General features: G+C 36.0%; 1 protein-coding gene across 4 annotated transcripts in view; it reads left to right on the forward strand.

Moving 5' to 3' along the window:
- The window catches only part of KIF20B (kinesin family member 20B), a 73573-nt gene that overhangs the window by 31864 nt on the left and 23451 nt on the right, over positions 1-18258 (forward strand). For 3 of the 4 annotated variants that reach the window (XM_054689952.1, XM_054689953.1, XM_037495705.2), the window contains 7 exons: positions 37-175; positions 999-1227; positions 1862-1914; positions 2502-2655; positions 5901-7137; positions 7424-7562; positions 15075-15194. In XM_054689952.1, coding sequence (XP_054545927.1) covers positions 37-175; positions 999-1227; positions 1862-1914; positions 2502-2655; positions 5901-7137; positions 7424-7562; positions 15075-15194 — 2071 coding nt within the window. The remainder of the gene's footprint in view (positions 1-36; positions 176-998; positions 1228-1861; positions 1915-2501; positions 2656-5900; positions 7138-7423; positions 7563-15074; positions 15195-18258) is intronic. The other variant, XM_054689954.1, reaches the window with a different exon arrangement.

The following is an 18258-nucleotide window of genomic DNA, read 5'->3' on the forward strand; positions in this document are numbered from 1 at the left end:
CTCTGTTTCTTAATGGGATTGATTTGTGTTATGAAGGGAAACTCTCCTTCAGGAACGAGAGCTATTAGAAGAAAATGCTGAATGTCGTTTGGCTATTTTCAAGGAGTTGGTTGGTAATTTTGACATTCAAGAAGAACCATCCAATGAAGATCAGGCCATGAAAGTTGAAACCAAAGTATGTTAAAACCAATCCAGCATTTTGTATCAGGAGTTAGTTTACCACAACAATGATAAGAAACATGTAGTTTTATTGTAATTAAGCATGCTTTTCAGGAATGAACTTTAGATAGTTTAAATATAGCTGTTGGACTTGGGAAAAATTAATATTTGTTACTTTTATAGCATTTTTATGTTGCTTGAATCGTTATATTGCTTATCGGTAGGTAAATTTCTGTTTGTCTGATTATAAGGAACCTGAAGAGCAATTAACTTAATACTCTAATTAAAGCAAACTATTTATATGAAATGGGTTGCTCTTGTTGGCCAATTATCATTCCCTACTGTTGAGAACCGGTCCTTCTTTGCTACCTCACTGAAGTTGAAATTGACTATGTCTTTGGGAGGCGGATGTTCCTTGTTTTTGTTTTGTTTTATAATTACTCTGCAAGAGCCTGGAATGGATGATGCCCAGGTTCTTCCTATGTCCATCATTATGTGCCTGACAGGTTTGGGTCTTGTACTGAGTTTAAAAATAGAGGTTTGTTTCTTTGGTTATCCCAACAAAACCTTTTAAGACTCATTATATAACAAAATGTACCTGAACTAGAGAATCATAGTTGTTTGATAACCACTTAATACCATTTATGACATTTTTGTAGGAAAAAATTAAAAAGCAAATATCTTTCCCATAATAGTAGATTTAGACATGTTATTTTTTAATTGCAAATTATGAATTATTTTGTTAGGTGTTCTTAAAAATGTCTATAAATCATGATATACCATAGAGAAGTAGTAAAAGCCACTGTTAACATTAGTCATGTGGTTTTTGCTATTTTTAGGAGAAACATAATTATATAGGAATTGAAGATATTATTGAGTCTCTTCAAGATGATGTCACTGATATTAAGAAACAGGCTGAAATTGCTCACTCATATATTGCATCTCTTGCTGACCCCCAGGAAGCTATTGCTTATTTAGAACTAAAGTATAATCATGTTAAAACTGAATTAACTCAAACCAAAGAGGAATTAATCAAAGCCCAGGAAGAGTTAAAAAAGAGAAAAAATGGTAAGTAGATAATTTTACCTCTATCCAATTGTTACAAATGCATAAAAAACAGTTGGTGAGTATAAGAGATTCATGCAGCTTGTTAGGCCAGGAAATAGTGACCATAAAATTCTTTGTAGCTAACAATTTTAATATTTTACAGTTTCTATGAATTTGTAGTAATTTACTATTATAAGTATTTTTCCTTTAATTTGGTTTTAGACTAATATGAGGAAATGGATTTCTCAAAAAAGAAAACCACTATTAGTTTTTATCAGCAAATTTTAATATCTCACAGAAAATCATAAATCTGCAAGTTTTGTTCTATATCATATACAAACTCTCCTGGTATAGGAATTCTGGTTTAGTAGCTACTACTTGAGGTTTGCAAGTTTGGGAGACAGTGACTACTATAGGGTGGTCTTACAAACTGTTAGATTAGTGCCTCATTATAGCTCTGTGTGTGTATGTGTGTGTGTGTGTGTGGGTATATGTACAATTAGACGAAATGTGATGCCCTTTTCTGTTTTAAATAAGATGGTGGGAAGTAGCAGTTACTGTGCCTCTACATTTTTGAAAGTGAATTTTTTTCATGATCATTAAGCGATAAATGTTTTTGAATGTTTAAATCATTTCAATATTCCTACTTTTTCAGATTCAGAAATTAACTTAAATTCATTGACTGAAGAGCTTGAGAAATCTAATAAGGTAATTTTAAGCTTTATTTGTCTTGAAAAGGGACTTAATAAGTATTAAAGGGGCATGCATTATGACTGCATTTATTTTTAAAATAATTTAAGAAAAACTAATAAATGAAAGTGATTTAAAAACTGAAAAGTAAGTGCCTGTACCCTCATACATCTTTTCAAGGATGGCCATGAAAGTTTTTTCAGGGGCCTTCCCTGGTGACCTAGGGGTTAAGTCTCATCAGTATCACCACTACAGCCTAAGTTCAATCCCCGACCAGGAAGCTAACCCACATGGCACAGCAGACCTCTCCTGTCTCACCCCCTGCTCCCCTTAGCAGTGTATTTCAGTTAATCTGCCTATTCTGCTTCCCACTCTGTCTCTGGTGAATCCTCTCTCTCCCCCACTCCCCACCTCTGTCCTGTACCCCATTTCTTCTATGCAAATGAAGGAATGAATTAATTAATGTGTTTGGAACTTAAAAAACAAAAATTTTTCAATGAATGTGAAAATGAAATTTTATAAAATTGAAACATCTATTACCAAAAAAGTTTTTACATTTATTATTGCTTTATATATGTGAATAATCTAATTTTATTTTACTTTAGGATGAGGCTGGTATATCTTCTTTAATAATAAACAGTAAATTGGAATGTAATGAAACACTTGAAATGCCTAAGGACAATAAAACTGAAAATTGTTCAGGAAGAAAAAGATTAAGTGAAAATGATCTTCGACATGATGAACCACCTCCAAAGAAAGGTACTACTTCAGCCAACAGGAGGTTTCTAAGAAAGCTAATTACTAAACCAGTAAACAGAAAAGTTGTAAGTAGGATGAAATTTACTCGTCTGAGGAAAAAAACAGAAATCTAAGTGTCACAAAAATTTTGTGTCTAGAGGATAGTTATATTTAAAACTGCCCTTATTTTAATAATTTTTTTAGATATTGTACTTTTATCACTTTTGTATGCTGTTATCCTTTTACCAATGTGTTTACAATATTTAAAACTCAACACTTTCATTTTCATAATTGTAGTACCTTTTTCTGCCAAAATCTCTCCATATTGTTTTATTTCCTTTGCATTCTTTATATATCTCAAGAAAAGGGTACGGTCCAAATTGTATTAACTGTAGAACTACTGAAAAGGGCAGAGAAATACATGCTTATTTGATACTATATCTTCCTATTTATGTGAAAGAACATGTCACCTTTTGTGTTTTCACAAAGTTATTATTTCTTTTAGAAAACATTTGTAATACACTGGGAGATAAGGATTTCTATAGAAAAAATATATCAATTGGTTTTATAAAACCTCACTTGCTGCTTAAGAAAAATTGATGTCTTACTTTTCATCATTAGTGAAATAAAAATGCTTTCTGATTCCTGAATTTCTCAAGAATTGAGTAGTACACCAACATAATAAATCCTCATAGAACCCCAGTGAAATGAATGTTTTCAAAAGCAGATGCCTTCAAGAATAATATAGTGGAGACATGCATTTGAAGAGGTGTGAATCTGCCCTCCTAAAACACATACAGTATTGCAAACTGATGTTATCGCTACCAACACACGCATACACACACGATGTGTCATTTGCATGCTTGGTTTGTAGGATATACAGTGTATGTGCATGCTAACAAACTAATATGCATAATCAGCTTTTAGTTACCATTGAAGAAGGTACTTCAGCTACGGGAAGAATAACTTTGCTGTGATTTCCAGAGCACTGTTCCTCTCTTTCACATTGGTTAGTGCCATAAAGTAATTGGGAATGTAAAATCAATGAAAAGGAAGCAGAAGTCATCAGAAATAAGTGATCTACACATTATGACTAATCCCAAGGGTAACCCATTCAAAAGAAGTTGACTATGTTAGAACTATAGTTTTTAATACCATGAATAATTTGGATATGGGTAGCTTTAAGTAAATTTAAGTAACTTAATAAAATAGTTTTTCTCCTTAAATTTATAACGTTTGTGGTTATTTCTAAAATCTGTTTTTAGAGATTATAGAGATTACATAAATGATCATATAAAAATTATAAATATCACCACCCTCTTTCCCCTCTATCTGCTACAAAAAAATCTCCAGAACTAGATAGGAACTTCTGTATAATCACTGAAGTAGAGATGAGAGAGTTGTTAGTTTTATAAGATACCTGTTCTCTGTTCCCTATGAAAGTGAATTTACTTGTTTGAAGTCACTGTACTGTAGTTTGGGGAAGCTGGTAATCATGTAAACAGTATAAGAAAAAGCCTTCAGAGAGAAGACAGACCAGAGTTATGACATAATCTGAATACCTGTGATTTTTTTCAATCAAAATTATTTTCTTAAAACAAATATCGATAAGGAATATAAGTATAGGTTGAATGTAGTATAAATATTTAATCAACTTTTTACCATTCATTTCTACTGTTTATGTTTGCTCTTTGTAAATTAACATTGTAGATACTTAGAGTCTTTCGCCCATCTTTACTTGAATATGTTCTATAAATCTTAAGATGTAAAACATTAAATGAAAAGGAAAATGCAGTGCAAATTAATTTGATTTACCTTACATTATGTAGTCATCCTAGTGTTTAACATATAGCAGAATTAAGAGAACAGCATTATTTGATCACAAAATTGAATTTTCTTTATTCGATTCAGGATTTTAGGATTAGATTCATATAGTGCACAGAGAATTACATTAAATGGAAAGTAGAACAAAAGTCTGAATCAGTGGAGAAGACTTATTCTACTTTGAGATGACTTGCCTTTGTTAAGATGTTATGATGTTAGGAGACAATCTGATGAAGTTTGTTGTAAAAGTTAAATAAGGGTAAATCTTCAAGATTCCAGATTAGCTAGAATCCTTAGAATAATAAACCAAAAATCTTGAGGAAATAAGTTAAGAAAATAAAGCTACAAACAAAAGTCTCAAAAATAAATCAGCAATTTTTAAGAAAGTGAAACTTTAGAGCAGGGGTAACACGATGCTTCTTTCCTCCTCTTAGAGGCAAAAGACAACATGTACGTTACACATAATAAAAACTTACATAGTAAGTAATCCTACTCCAGAAGCTATCATTTTTTTATCTCTTTGCTCTTCTCATTAACTTTGGGGGCTTTAATTTATATATACAAAGCTTTATACCATCTTAGTTTTGCAACCTTTCTTTTTCACTCAATAAACTTATTTCTGTTTTTCATTTAAAAAAATTTTTTTCTTTAATTTTTTTTTTTAGCAGTTGCTACTTTTTTTTTTTTTTAAAGATTTATTTATACAAGCACTGGGCACAGTCAGAAGCACGGGAGGGTGAGAGAATTCACCAGAGCCATAGTGGGGAGCAGGGCAGACAGAAGGACCAAAGTACACTGCTGAGGGGGGCAGCGGGCGGCAGGAGAGGTCTGCGCGCCAATGTGGGACCCTCCTCTGGTGGCCGGGGAGCAGCTGGGGAACGAACCGGCGCTGCAGAAGCTGCGGGCAGCTTCGCAACCCAGCGCTCAACCGCTGCGCCACCAGGGAGGCCCTAAAAAAAAAAAAAAAAAAAAAAAAAAATTTGAGAGAGAGAAATCTTTTTTAAAAAAAATGTTTATATATTTCCTATGTATTAATGTTGGCTAGTATGGTAACTTTTTGGTTTTTTTTTTTTTTTTTTTTTTTAAATAGAGGCATGTTTTATTTATTTATTTTGTTTGTTTGCTTGTTTTGTTTATACATGCACTGGGTACAGTCAGAAGCGCGGGAAGGTGAGAGAATTCACCAGAGCCAGAGCGGGGAGCAGAGCAGGCAGAAGGACCGAAGCACACTGCTGAGGGGAGCAGCGGGCGGCAGGAGAGGTCTGCGCGCCATGTGGGACCCTCCTCTGGTGGCCGGGGAGCAGCCGGGGATCGAACCAGCGCCGCAGAGGCCGCGGGCAGCTTCGCAACCCAGCGCTCAACCGCTGCGCCACCGGGGAGGCCCAACTTTTTGGTTTTATTAAGATTTGTCAGATTAATACAAATTTTCTTATTTTTTTAAGGACCTATACATGTTAGTCCAACTATAACAGAAGAGCAAAGGAGTGAAGAAATACAACAGAGTATTTCAGAAGATAGGGAAGATATTAGAGTTTTACAAGAAGATAATGAAGAGCTGAAAACACGTTTACTCGTTGTTGAGAATGAACTTAAAAATGAAAAGGGAGAAAAAGCAGAATTAAACAGACAAATCATTCGATTGCAGCAGGAACTTTCTTTTTCTGAAAAAAAGAATCTTACTTTTAGTTTAGAGGTCCAGCACATTCAGTCAAATTATGACAATGCAGTTTCTGAATTACATATACAGAAGGGTATAAATCAAGAACAGGAGGAAAAGATCATGAAATTGTCAGAGGAGATAGAAGGCGCTAAAAGAAACATTACAAATAATGTTTCACAAATAAAATTAATGCAAGCAAAAATAGATGAACTACGTAAGCTGGATTCAGTTTCTCAAATTTCAAACATAGATTTGCTCCATCTTAGAGAACGGTCAAGTGGTTCTCAAGAGAGTAATTCCCCCAAAGCACACTTATACCTTGTAGATAACGATTATTTGGCAAATAAGCAGATTAAAGACGATCATATTCAAGAACTCGGTAGGGAAAGTTCTTTCCACTCTAGTATTGAAGCCATTTGGGAGGAGTGCAAAGAAATTGTAAAGACCTCCTCCAAAAAAACTCAGCAGATCCAAGAACTAGAACAACAAATTGAAATATTACAATCCGAATTAAAAGACTCTAAGGATGAAAACAATAGACTAAAAACAGAGGAGAGGAAGAATAAAAATCAAGATGACCTACTAAAAGAAAAAGAAAATCATATAAAACAGCTGAAGGAAGAATTGCAAGAAAAAATCGTTAGTCTTGAAGTTCAAGCACAGCTTGTAGTTGAAGGAAAGAGAGAACTTTCAGAACTTTCACAAGATGTCACTTGCTACAAGGTGAAAATAAAAGAACTTGAAGCAATCTTAGAAACTCAGAAAGATGAATGTAGTTTCTTACCCAAGTTAGAAAAAGAAATTTTGGAAAAGGAGTCAATAATTGTAAAGCTAGAAAGAAATCTGAAGGAATTACAAGCAGATCTTCAAGATTCTATCAAAAACACCAAAGATTTAAGTGAAAGGAAAGTCCAAATGAGAGAAGAAATCACACAATTGACAGCTAATTTGCAAGATGCAAAGCATTTGCTTCAATTAAAGGAAGAAGAAAAAGAAACCAACTGGCGGGAAACAGAAAAGTAAGCTAAATGTTTTTAAAATATGCAAAACATTGATTTTTTTTTTTATTTCCTATCTTTAAATTATTTAGATTGGCATAATTTAATATTTTGATGTATGTCACGTGTCTTTGGAACCAAAAATTTGATGCAAAAACCTGTTTATAAAATCTTGTGAATTCCTCTCTCATTCATGGTTTGACTAAGTTATAAAAGGATATAATTTATAGATTGATACTAGCTCAGACACATAAATCCTAAATGCGTAGTCATGTGTCAATATAGAAAAATAATTTGTGTTTTTTAGATTAAAGGAGGAACTCGCAGCAAGCTCTGCTCTGACCCAGAATCTAAAAGCAGATCTTCAGAGCAAGGAAGAAGAATATGCTGAACTGAAAGAGAAGTTGGCTGATGCCAAAAAGCAAATTGAGCAAGTACAGAGAGAGGTAGGTTTTTCAACAAGTTGTATGATCTGTTTAAATGATAAAAGCTATTTTCCTTTATGTATAAAATTTAACTGCTAACGTTAGGATTGGACAGAACGTTTCTCCACTCAACTTTTCTTAAAATGATGAGATCAGTTATTTCACAAAAGAAAATTTAGCCAGTGTAAACAAACCGAAACTTTTCCAACTTTAAGAAAAATATTCCGGGGCCTCCCTGGTGGCGCAGCGGTTGAGCGCTGGGTTGCGAAGCTGCCCGCTGCCTCTGCAGCGCCGGTTCGATCCCCGGCTGCTCCCCGGCCACCGGAGGAGGGTCCCACATGGCACGCAGACCTCTCCTGCCGCCCGCTGCTCCCCTCAGCAGTGTACTTCGGTCCTTCTGCCTGCTCTGCTCCCCGCTCTGGCTCTGGTGAATTCTCTCACCCTCCCGTGCTTCTGACTGTACCCAGTGCTTGTATAAATAAATAAAATAAATCTTTAAAAAAAAAAAAAAAAAAAAAAAAATATTCGGGATTTCATTCATAGCAGAGCAACTCCCTCACTGCGATCTATTGAAAGTCAGTCCTTGACATAAGTGTTTGAAAAGAAACAAACAAAAAAATAATGAAAAGAATAAAAAATACAAAAAAGGAAAAATATTGATATTTGCCTCATACAGTATTACTGTTGTTTTTTTTTCCCCTCTTCTAAGGACTGCTAAATTCAAGTCCCCACTCTCCCACCCCCAAAGGTAGAAAGCATGCTTTTGTTTGTGCATAGTGTTTAAGACTATGCAAGGAAATTGTAACAAGGTTTTATTACAATTTCTTTTTAAAATAGGAAACTCAATCAATCTCTTTAGTCCAAATTCAAACTATACAAAATTATACACAATGAGACAAAAACTCCTTCCCAGCCATCAAGTTTCTCTCAAAGGCATCAGATGTTACTAATTTCTTACTCTTCACTTTCCTCCTAACTTCTCTTCTATAAAAAATGGACAAATCCTATAAATGTTCTTTTTGTGTTTTTTTTTTGAATGTGAGTTTTTTTTACCCACTAGTATGTATTCACTGTCATTCTATATCAGGATATAAAGCATCTCCAAATGAGCTTTTTTATAAGTATATAACACACATATTTACTGTTAATCAGACCCATTGTTGGATAATTCAGGGTAGTTTACAGTCCTCTGCTGATTCCAATTATCAGTAGTGTCATTTTGAACATTTGCAAGTCTTTCTGTGGTACAGATTCCTAAAAGTGGAATTTATGGATCACTGGGTTTATACATTTGTAAGTTTTGTATTTATTGTACGCGTTAAAGATTATGCCTATTTTGGGCCTCCCCTGGTGGTGCAGCAGTTAAGCGCTGGACTTCGAAGCTGCCCGCAGCCTCTGTAGCACCAGTTTGATCCCCGGCCACCGGGAGAGGGTCCCACATGGTGCGTAGACGTCTCCTGCCATGCCCGCTGCTCCCCTCAGCAGTGTATTTTGTCAGTCTGCCTGTTCTGTTCCCCGCTCTGGCTCTCGTGAATTCTCTCACCCTCCCGCGCTTCCGACTGTACCCAGTGCTTGTATAAATAAATTAATTAATTTTTTAAAAAAAGATTATGCCAATTTACATGCTGGAACTAATGTCTGAAAGTAGGAAAGTATCTTTCTGTACACCTTTATAAAGTAGTAATCATACTTCTTTGAGATTTATTTATTTGATATTAAAATAGTATGGATCACTGTAATTCTAACTTGCGTTTCCCTATTTATGATTGAGCATCACTTTGTTTAAAAGACATTTTTTCCTGCATTCATTTTTTATTCTGCATTCATATTCTTTGCTTTTTTGGTTTTTTTTCCCCCCAAGAACTGCTTTAAGGGAACTTATTGCATATTCTTATGACTGCTTAATTTTTTAATCATATTCAGACTTTTTTAAAAACTGAAAGCTTTTTTATTACTTTGCATTAGTTACAGAAGGGTACTTAAATGTTTATGGTCTGAAAAATAATCATATGACAAATGCTTGTTTTCTTATCCCTACTCCAAATTCCATAACCCCCAAAGAAGTTACCATACTGAATGTTTTGTATTTATCTTTTTCTTTATAACTTTTAAAAAATGAAATTTTTATTTTGTTTTCCACATATTCCTGACATTCAGTTGTGTTTGCTTCCAATTAATTACTTTCACTGCTGTATTTAATTGTGTGACTATACTGCACTGCAGTTTATCCATTCTAGTGACTGTTTAGATTGTTTCCATTTTTTGATTATAGAAACAGTCTACCTATCTTATACATGCACAAAGGTTTGTATTCCCATGGGTGGAATTAATGAATCAGAGTATGTGAAGGAGGTATCTCTTTGTGGTCTTAAATTATATTCCTCTGATTATTAATGAAATGCATTGTTTATTCATGTTTTAATTAGCCATTAGTATATTCTAATTTCCACTGTGTAAAATCCATTTTTTTATGTTTTCTTTTGATTATACTGTGTGTCTCTCGATTCTTGTTCTTTGTTATTTAAATATATTGTAGATACTTTCTAATTGACTTGCTTTCGATGGTTGAAGTTCTTTATTGTGATTGCATTTATTTTTTACCATTCTTTTGAAGAATCACACTGCCTCATTCTGTGAATGTCCTCAAAACATAAACCAGCATGAGTCAGGGCTCCACTTCTTTTTTTTTTTTCCATTTAATTTTTTAGATTCTTTTTTCACTTAGTTTATTATCTCAGTATTTCTTACTTTCATGCCCAATTCCTTAGTACATTTAAAAAGTTAAAAAAATTTTAATCCAGTATTTTCTATTGTTTCCAGAAGAGAATTGCTTAGTTTGTTCTCAACTACTGAAGTTGACTTTGTGGAAAGAGTTTTTATTTAACATGAGAAAATTCCCACAATAATGTATGTAATGGTGGAGAAGGGTCTAAGAGAAACTCTTGTGTACCTGGTGCTCTCTGTCCCTCTCCTTTTTTTGTGACCAAGAGGTTCTTTGGTACATTTTTTTCTTCTGCCAGCTTAAGCACTCTAATATTTGGAAGCTTTGGACTCAGTTCTGTTGCTTCATTTATGGTGATTTGTAGAAATGTGCAAATTGCAAATCCCTTTATTTTATCCATGGTTCTCAGATTCATTCTTAATATATTTGGCAGGATTCTGATTTAAGTACTGTGATAAATACTAAACGTTAATACTTGCATTATAATGTTGATAGCCTATACCCACTTTTTTATATATATAATAATAGGGTTAAAGTTTTACTTGTTGCATTTATTAATTTCTTATAATGAATATGTATTTATTTATAATAAAGCAAATGTGATTAACTTTTTCTCAGTGGTATCTTGCCCCTGAATAGTTGTTACTTGTTTTTCTTGTGAAGGGAAGCTAAGTAAGGAATATCTGTGTCACATCTTCATGAACATACCTATTTAAAGTTTTTAATCAATGGGAGAAAAAATACTACCATAGAAAAAATGTAAATCTTATGTTGTTTCTGATAATTGTATGAAAAAAAGTTTCCAGACAATATGGCAAGTGCTTCAAAGTAGATTAGGTTAGAAATGTAAGACAGTAAGAATAACCTAAACTGTAATCAGGCAATAGGGAAATTTTTAGTCAAATCAGCAAGTTAAAAGCAGTGAACAGGGCCTCCCCGGTGGCGCAGCGGTTGAACGCTGGGTTGCGAAGCTGCCCGCAGCCTCTGCAGTGCCAGTTCGATCCCTGGCTGCTCCCCAGCCACCAGAGGAGGGACCCACATGGCGCGCAGACCTCTCCTGCCGCCTGCTGCTCCTCTCAGCAGTGTATTTTGGTCCTTCTGCCTGCTCTGCTCCCCGCTCTGGCTCTGGTGAATTCTCTCACCCTCCTGCGCTTCTGACTGTGCCCAGTGCTTGTATAAACAAAACAAACAAACAAGTAAATAAATAAAACATGCCTCTATTAAAAAAAAAAAGTTTAAAAAAAAAAAAAGCAGTGAACAATTTGGAAAAACACTTTGTCACAAAAAACTTAGATTGTTTGCTTTATAGGCATGTAATTTTGGCCAGTTCATCCTTTGTTTCCCCCTCATAAATTAGTTCCCTGTGGATTTAGTGTAGATCCTAAGCTTGTAAAATAAATGTAAAATAAAATTTAGGTTTTACTACCCCAGGATCAAGATTAGAGTTACTATTGGTAGTAAATAGGTTAAGAAGTTTTATAAATTCTGGGCAAATTACGGGTAAATGCATTTAAATACCTCAGACTATAACTGTAATCCTGGTAGTCTTTCAGTTCATTTCCTTTCATTCTGTGGAATCCTTTCACTTCAGTTTCAAGTAGTTTAGAAGAAATTAACCAATCCTCTATTGAAAACAACAGAAAATGCTGGTTTTAAAAATGTTTAATCCTTACCCTATACATCATTATTGCCTTTTATTATGTTCCTCTCTTCAGCTGTCTAGAAGAAATTTTAGATACATATTCCTATTACCAGTTTATTCATTGCTTATAGCTTCCTAATAGAATAAATTTAAGGACAGCATTAGGCTATATATATAACCTTCAAGCATTTTCCTCATTTCTATTAGGTAAAAATATAATGAGATTTCTGTCATTTCCTTTTGAACCACTGATTCAGAGATTTGGTTCACTTCTTTTCACTTTGCTTATAGGATGGTGAAGGACATAATTCATTAGCCTTATCTGATTATTTTTAATTTTTCATTAATTTTGAATTTTTGACTGATTTTTTTAATTTTAGGTCTTTTTTTCTATGTGATTTCTTAGCTGGAGTTTCTTGAGGTTATAGAAATTTCCTGGTTTAAAATAATGTGGTAGGGCCTCCCCTGGTGGCGCAGAGGTTGAGCGCTGGGCTGCGAAGCTGCCGCAGCCTCTGCAGCGCCAGTTCGATCCCCAGCCGCCGGGGAGGGTCCCAAATGGCACACAGACCTCTCCTGCTGCCCGCTGCTCCCCTTAGCAGTGTACTTCGGTCCTTCTGCCTGTTCTGCTCCCTGCTCTGGCTCTGGTGAATCCTCTCACCCTCCCGCACTTCTGACTGTACCCAGTGTTTGTATGAATAAATAAATAAATCTTTAAAAAAATAAAATAAAATAGTGTGATAATCAAACATGGTTTGATTGATTTCTGTTCACATGGAACCAGTTATTCAGCTCTTAAAAAATAGCTTTGTTTTCCAGTTGAAAGTATTTTATTATAATCCACTATTTGGAAATATTTTTAAGTGAAAAACCTTGTCCGCAATCTTACTTCTTGAATATGATGATTCTTGATATCCATCTCTGTTCTTCTAGGTCTTTCCCCCCACTCCCTCCCCTTTTCTTTCTTTTTTTTTTTTTTTTTTTTTGCATTTTTATTGAGGTTAGCATGGGTTTACAACACTGTATATGATTTGGGGATATAACATACCCTTCTTCAGGTGTATATTACCATGCCCAGCACACACACAAAAAAACAGATCCCCTACCATAAACCATTAGACTTCCGTCCTTGACACTCCCCCTCTTATAGCCCAATTCTATAGCCAAGATTTCCTTCTAGATCACTTATATGCTTTTTACATAATGTTTATAAATAATTGCTAAATCTAACTTGTATGTTTTTATTTTTATAAGTGGCCTCAACTATATATATTGTTTTTCAGTTCTTTTTTTAAAGAGTTTTTCATACTAACATTAATAGAGATATCTCCTAAGTATTATTGTTTTATGGTCTAGATCACCAACATTTTTATAAAGGTGGGTTTTGAGTGCTTTCTGTTTCTCAAACTAAACTATGTATATAAAAAAAAAACAATGTATAGTGCCACACAGTGCTATTTTATAATAGTAATTGCAGTGGTAGAAGCAGCAGATTACTCCAGATCAGTTAAAAACTCAGTTAATAAAACTGGATCAGTTAATAAAACTCAGTTCTGAGTTTTATTCAATTCTCACACAAATATTAGAGGTAGGCACTATTTTATATTTATAGTCTGTGAGTTAAGAATCACATTAAAAGATAAAACTTGTCCAAGTTCACTTATCTACTATATAATGGAAACTGTGACAGTCCTCATGTCCATCTGGGTGCACCAGTCTATTTATTATTGGTTGGTAGTTTATTAAGTCAATGAAGATGGTGTTTATTACTGTAAGTCCATTTTTTTAACAAAATAAGCAAATAAAAATAAATATTAGCATATGATTATAAAAGAAATATGTATGTATTGTTATAAATAATGGAACATAAAGAGAGCCTAAAGGAAGGTAAAATATCCCTGAAAACAAACCACTCATAGCTATTATTATTTATGACATCTCCAGGCTTTCTGTAAGAGGGAACTTTGTTAAGTTTCCATCAGTTTTTGAACTCTATAGAAATGGTATGATGGAAATAGGCTTAAGGATGTATGTGGATTGTGTGTGTGTGAGAGAGAATATTTGCATACTATATAGTTCATAGCACTTTTGCTTTCTCTAACAAGTTAGGTTACTAGTAACACCATAAATCATTTGACCCTTATTTGTGTGCGTGCCTTTTGATCTTGTATTTTCATTTTTACTTCTATATGCCATTATTAGCTTTTAAAGTATTTCTTGTATTACTGGATCACATTACTCAATAAATCTTGGCAATCCAAGTCAGTATTCTCCCCTAAGAATATCTCTTGATTATTCCATGATAATGATTTTGTTGTTGCAGGCAATGCCCTGTATTAATTCTTTTTTTTTAACATTTATTTTATTTATGCATCCAAGAACTGGGGTATAGGACAGGTATGGGGGGCGGGGGTGGTGAGAGGATTCGCCAGAGACAGAGAAGGGAGCAGAACAGGTGGATCTACTGAAATACACTGCTGAGGGAGCAGCGGCTGAGACAGGAGAGGTCTGCTGCGCCATGTGTGTAGCTCCCTGGCCAGGGAACTAACTTGTGCTGCAGTGGCTGCCCATAGCTTCATTATGCTAAAACTTAACCCCTTGCACCACCAGGGTGGGCCCGTCCTGTATTAATTCTTTCTTAAGTATGCATAAATAAATAAATCTTTTTTAAAATAAAAGTACTTGCAGACTTTGAGATTCCATTTATTATTATAAGAAAATCATCTCTATATACATTTTTCTTTAAAATAGTAAGAAATTTTCTGATTTTTTTTTAAAGATTTATTTATTTATACATACAAGAGCTGGGGTACAGGCCAGAGGTATGGGGGGAAGGGGGGGAATATTCACCAGAGACAGAATGGGGTACAGAACAGGCAGACTGACCAAAATACACTGCTGAGGAGAGCAGCGGGAGTGACAGGAGAGGTCTGCTGCACTGTGTGGGCTGCTTGCTAGCTAGCCAGAGATTGAACTCATGCTGCAAAGACTGTGGACAGCTTCACAGCACTGTGCTCATCCCCCTGCACTACCAACGAGGCCCTTCTGATATTTTTATTCTGTCATGTGATAACTTACATCTGTAAATTTTCTAAATGGCCATTAATTTTTAACAAAAAGCAGTTAGTGTTTTTTGAAATATTTAATTTGTTTTATGAACATTGCTTTGTAGGTATCTGTCATGCGTGATGAAGAGAAATTACTGAGGATTAAAATCAATGAACTGGAAAAAAAGAAAAATCAGTGTTCTCAGGAAATTGATATGAAACAGCGAACCATTCAGCAACTCAAGGTAAGTTTTGTTTTTTAAAGATGGTTTAAGTAGATTCTGTTGGATGTATTTTAATGTCTAATGCCAGTTAGGGTTTCCTGCAAGAACTTGATGTCAAATGAAATCCTTGATGCCCGGGATCTCCCTCATATTTTCTGCTTTTTGTCTTCTCCACCTTCAGTATTCTTTCTTTTTCTTGAACTTGGTGTAGGTATCATTGCATTTAGGTAATTAGGTATTTTTAGCTTAATGAACTTGTATATTTATTTTTTTCTCCAAGTTTCAGACGTTTTCCACTATTATTTCTTAGAATAAATTCTCTGCTACCTCCTCTTCCCCTTCTGGGATACCCACACCTTACCTAAAGCCTGTCCTAATGTCCAGATAGATCTCTAAGTGTTTCTTTATTTACTTTCTTCGTATTTTGTCTTCCTCCTGGGTTCTTTGTGTATTATAATCTTCAAAGTCACTGCCTCAGTCTTCCATTTGCTCTGCTTCCATAACTTTAAGCAGAATTTTTGTCTCTGTTGATCTTTTTTTTTTTTTAAATACTTTTTTTTTTTTTTATAGAGGCATGTTTTATTTATTTATTTGTTTGTTTTGTTTATACATGCACTGGGTACAGTCAGAAGCGCGGGAGGGTGAGAGAATTCACCAGAGCGGGGAGCAGAGCAGGCAGAAGGACCGAAGCACACCGCTGAGGGGAGCAGCGGGCGGCAGGAGAGGTCTGCGCGCCATGTGGGACCCTCCTCCAGTGGCCGGGGAGGAGCCAGGGATCGAACCGTCGCCGCAGAGGCTGTGGGCAGCTTCGCAACCCAGCGCTCAACCACTGCGCCACCGGGGAGGCCCTTTTTTTTTTTTTTTTTTAAAGATTTATTTATTTATGCATGCAAGAGCCTGGGGTACAGGCCAGAGGTGTCGGGGGTGAGAGGATTCACCAGAGTGGGGAGCAGAACAGGCATACTGAAATACACTGCTGAAGGGAGCAGCAGGCGAGTCAATAGAGGTCTGCTGCACCATATGGAGATCGAACTCGTGCTGCAGTGGCTGCGGATAGCTTCATAGGTTGCGTCTTAACCCCTTGCACCACCAGGGAGGCCCTGTTGATCTTTTTATATCCTGCAACTCCCTTAGCCTTACCTTTTGCTTAAATCTTCCATTTTTAATTTCTGTTCATTAATTATATCCCTGAAGTCCTTTTTCCCCTACATTGATGCATTTTCTTCCATTTCTTTGAATTTCTTTATCATCACAGTTTTGAGCTCTGTCAGATAGAAAGATAAGATCTTCCGTATCTTTGTGGTTGGACTCTGGAGAGTTGTTACCTCCTTGTGGCAGTGTACTCCCTTGAGGTCTCAAGTTGCTGTTTGTTGTGGGTTTTTTGGTATTAATCTTCTCCCCAGGAGTTCTGTACTCCCCAGCAGTATTGGAAACTTTTTGGGGAAGCCCAAGAGAACAGGCTGCAGTATAGGCAGCTACCACTCCTGACTCCCCTCACTGGACACCTGCAACCAAGCAGCCCTTTGTTTGCAGACTGTTCACCATGGCTACATGTACTTTCTGAGTACACTGGACACAGATTGAGAGGTCTTACCCTATAGTTAGGTGGGTGAGAATTGGGTGTGTACTCAGTCTTTCTGAAGCCCATGGTCTGGAAGCCCACTGCTGAAAAGGCTATGCAGATTCTATGCCTAGAGCTGCTGTGCTCTCCCTCACTATATTGCACCAGGATTACCACCTTTTCCAAGCCATCTGTGTGTCTGCCTCCCCAAGACTGCCACAGAAAAAGCCACTAGGCTGACTGACTTTCCTGTGGCCTCTTATAATTTCTCTAGGCATAGACCAGAAGCTCTCAGGGGGGGTATAGACAATCCTGGGAGCCCAGAGCCTATGCCAGGAACAGCCATGTGGCTCTTCCCACTACTGAGCCCAGTTCCCTACTACCTGGATTTCCTTTGTTGAAATGTATGCTCTTACTGAGATCTCTACATTCTCCTCCCCAGGCCATAGAAGAACCTCGGATCCTGGTTGGGGAGGTACCAGTATCCCTCCCAGTGAACTGGCACCATTCCTGACTTACTGTTTCTCAGACTTTACTACCTTTTCCCATGGTTTCTGGCTCTCCTTGCTAAGACACTGTTCCTAACTTCTCTAACTCCATTCCCAATGTGACCACTCCCTCTGGATGCTTATGCACAATATCAGTAAAGGAAACAAGGACTCAAGAATTCTGACTATCCACCACCTTCTCTCTCTCCTCGTTTCCTCCATATTTCACACTTACACTGAATTAAGACTTCTCTTGAAGTTATTTTGTTATGGCATTTATGATCATTCTTTGGACTCCTCATAATTAATTTTTATGGGTTTTAATAGGGATTTCCTTTTCTTATCTTGATAAATTGGCTTTATACTCCTTCTACAAGAAGCTGGTTATAATCCTAGGGGTTTTACCTTGGACCTTTAGGTATCTTTTATTTTTTTTCTTTTGATTGTTGGTGATTGTACTTTACTCCAGTGTATTTATCTATACTGTTTTACATCCATCCATACATTATATAACATATATCTGATGTGTTACACGTCTATTATCTCACAGGCTGCTTCCTTTACACCTGTTCAGATGGCTGTGGCACTGGTGCCAGTAAGAGGTAATAGGTAGGATGGAACTAGGGCAGTAGGACACCAAAAGATTGCCTACAGTTAGCATCAAGAGTTCAAACTTCCTGCAGTGCTGTGCTATAGGTAACCAAGTTGTGTGATGGGCATCCACAGTGTTTCCCCCCGGTAGGCCAACACTTATTTCAAAACATATCAAACGATATTGTTCCATCCTCAGCCTATAGACTGTGGTCAAGTGTAGCACTGGGTGGGTGCTATTGTTGAAACAGCATCATTAGCTAGGAATTGTTCTCTGCTTTTTGATTGTCCAGCCATATTCTCTGGTGCTTGTTCTTGTTAAGATCTAGGTACTTCAAACTTTGGTTAGTAAAAACATAATTGTCTAGATTTTGACTCTGAGTGGGGTAAGGCAAGTGTATCTCATGTCATAGCCACAGATAGAAAGTATTAAGCCTGTTCTGTG

The sequence above is a fragment of the Talpa occidentalis genome, unplaced genomic scaffold (assembly GCF_014898055.3).
Source record: "Talpa occidentalis isolate TD23 unplaced genomic scaffold, MPIMG_talOcc4v2.1 talOcc4.8, whole genome shotgun sequence".
Lineage (NCBI taxonomy): Eukaryota > Metazoa > Chordata > Mammalia > Eulipotyphla > Talpidae > Talpa > Talpa occidentalis.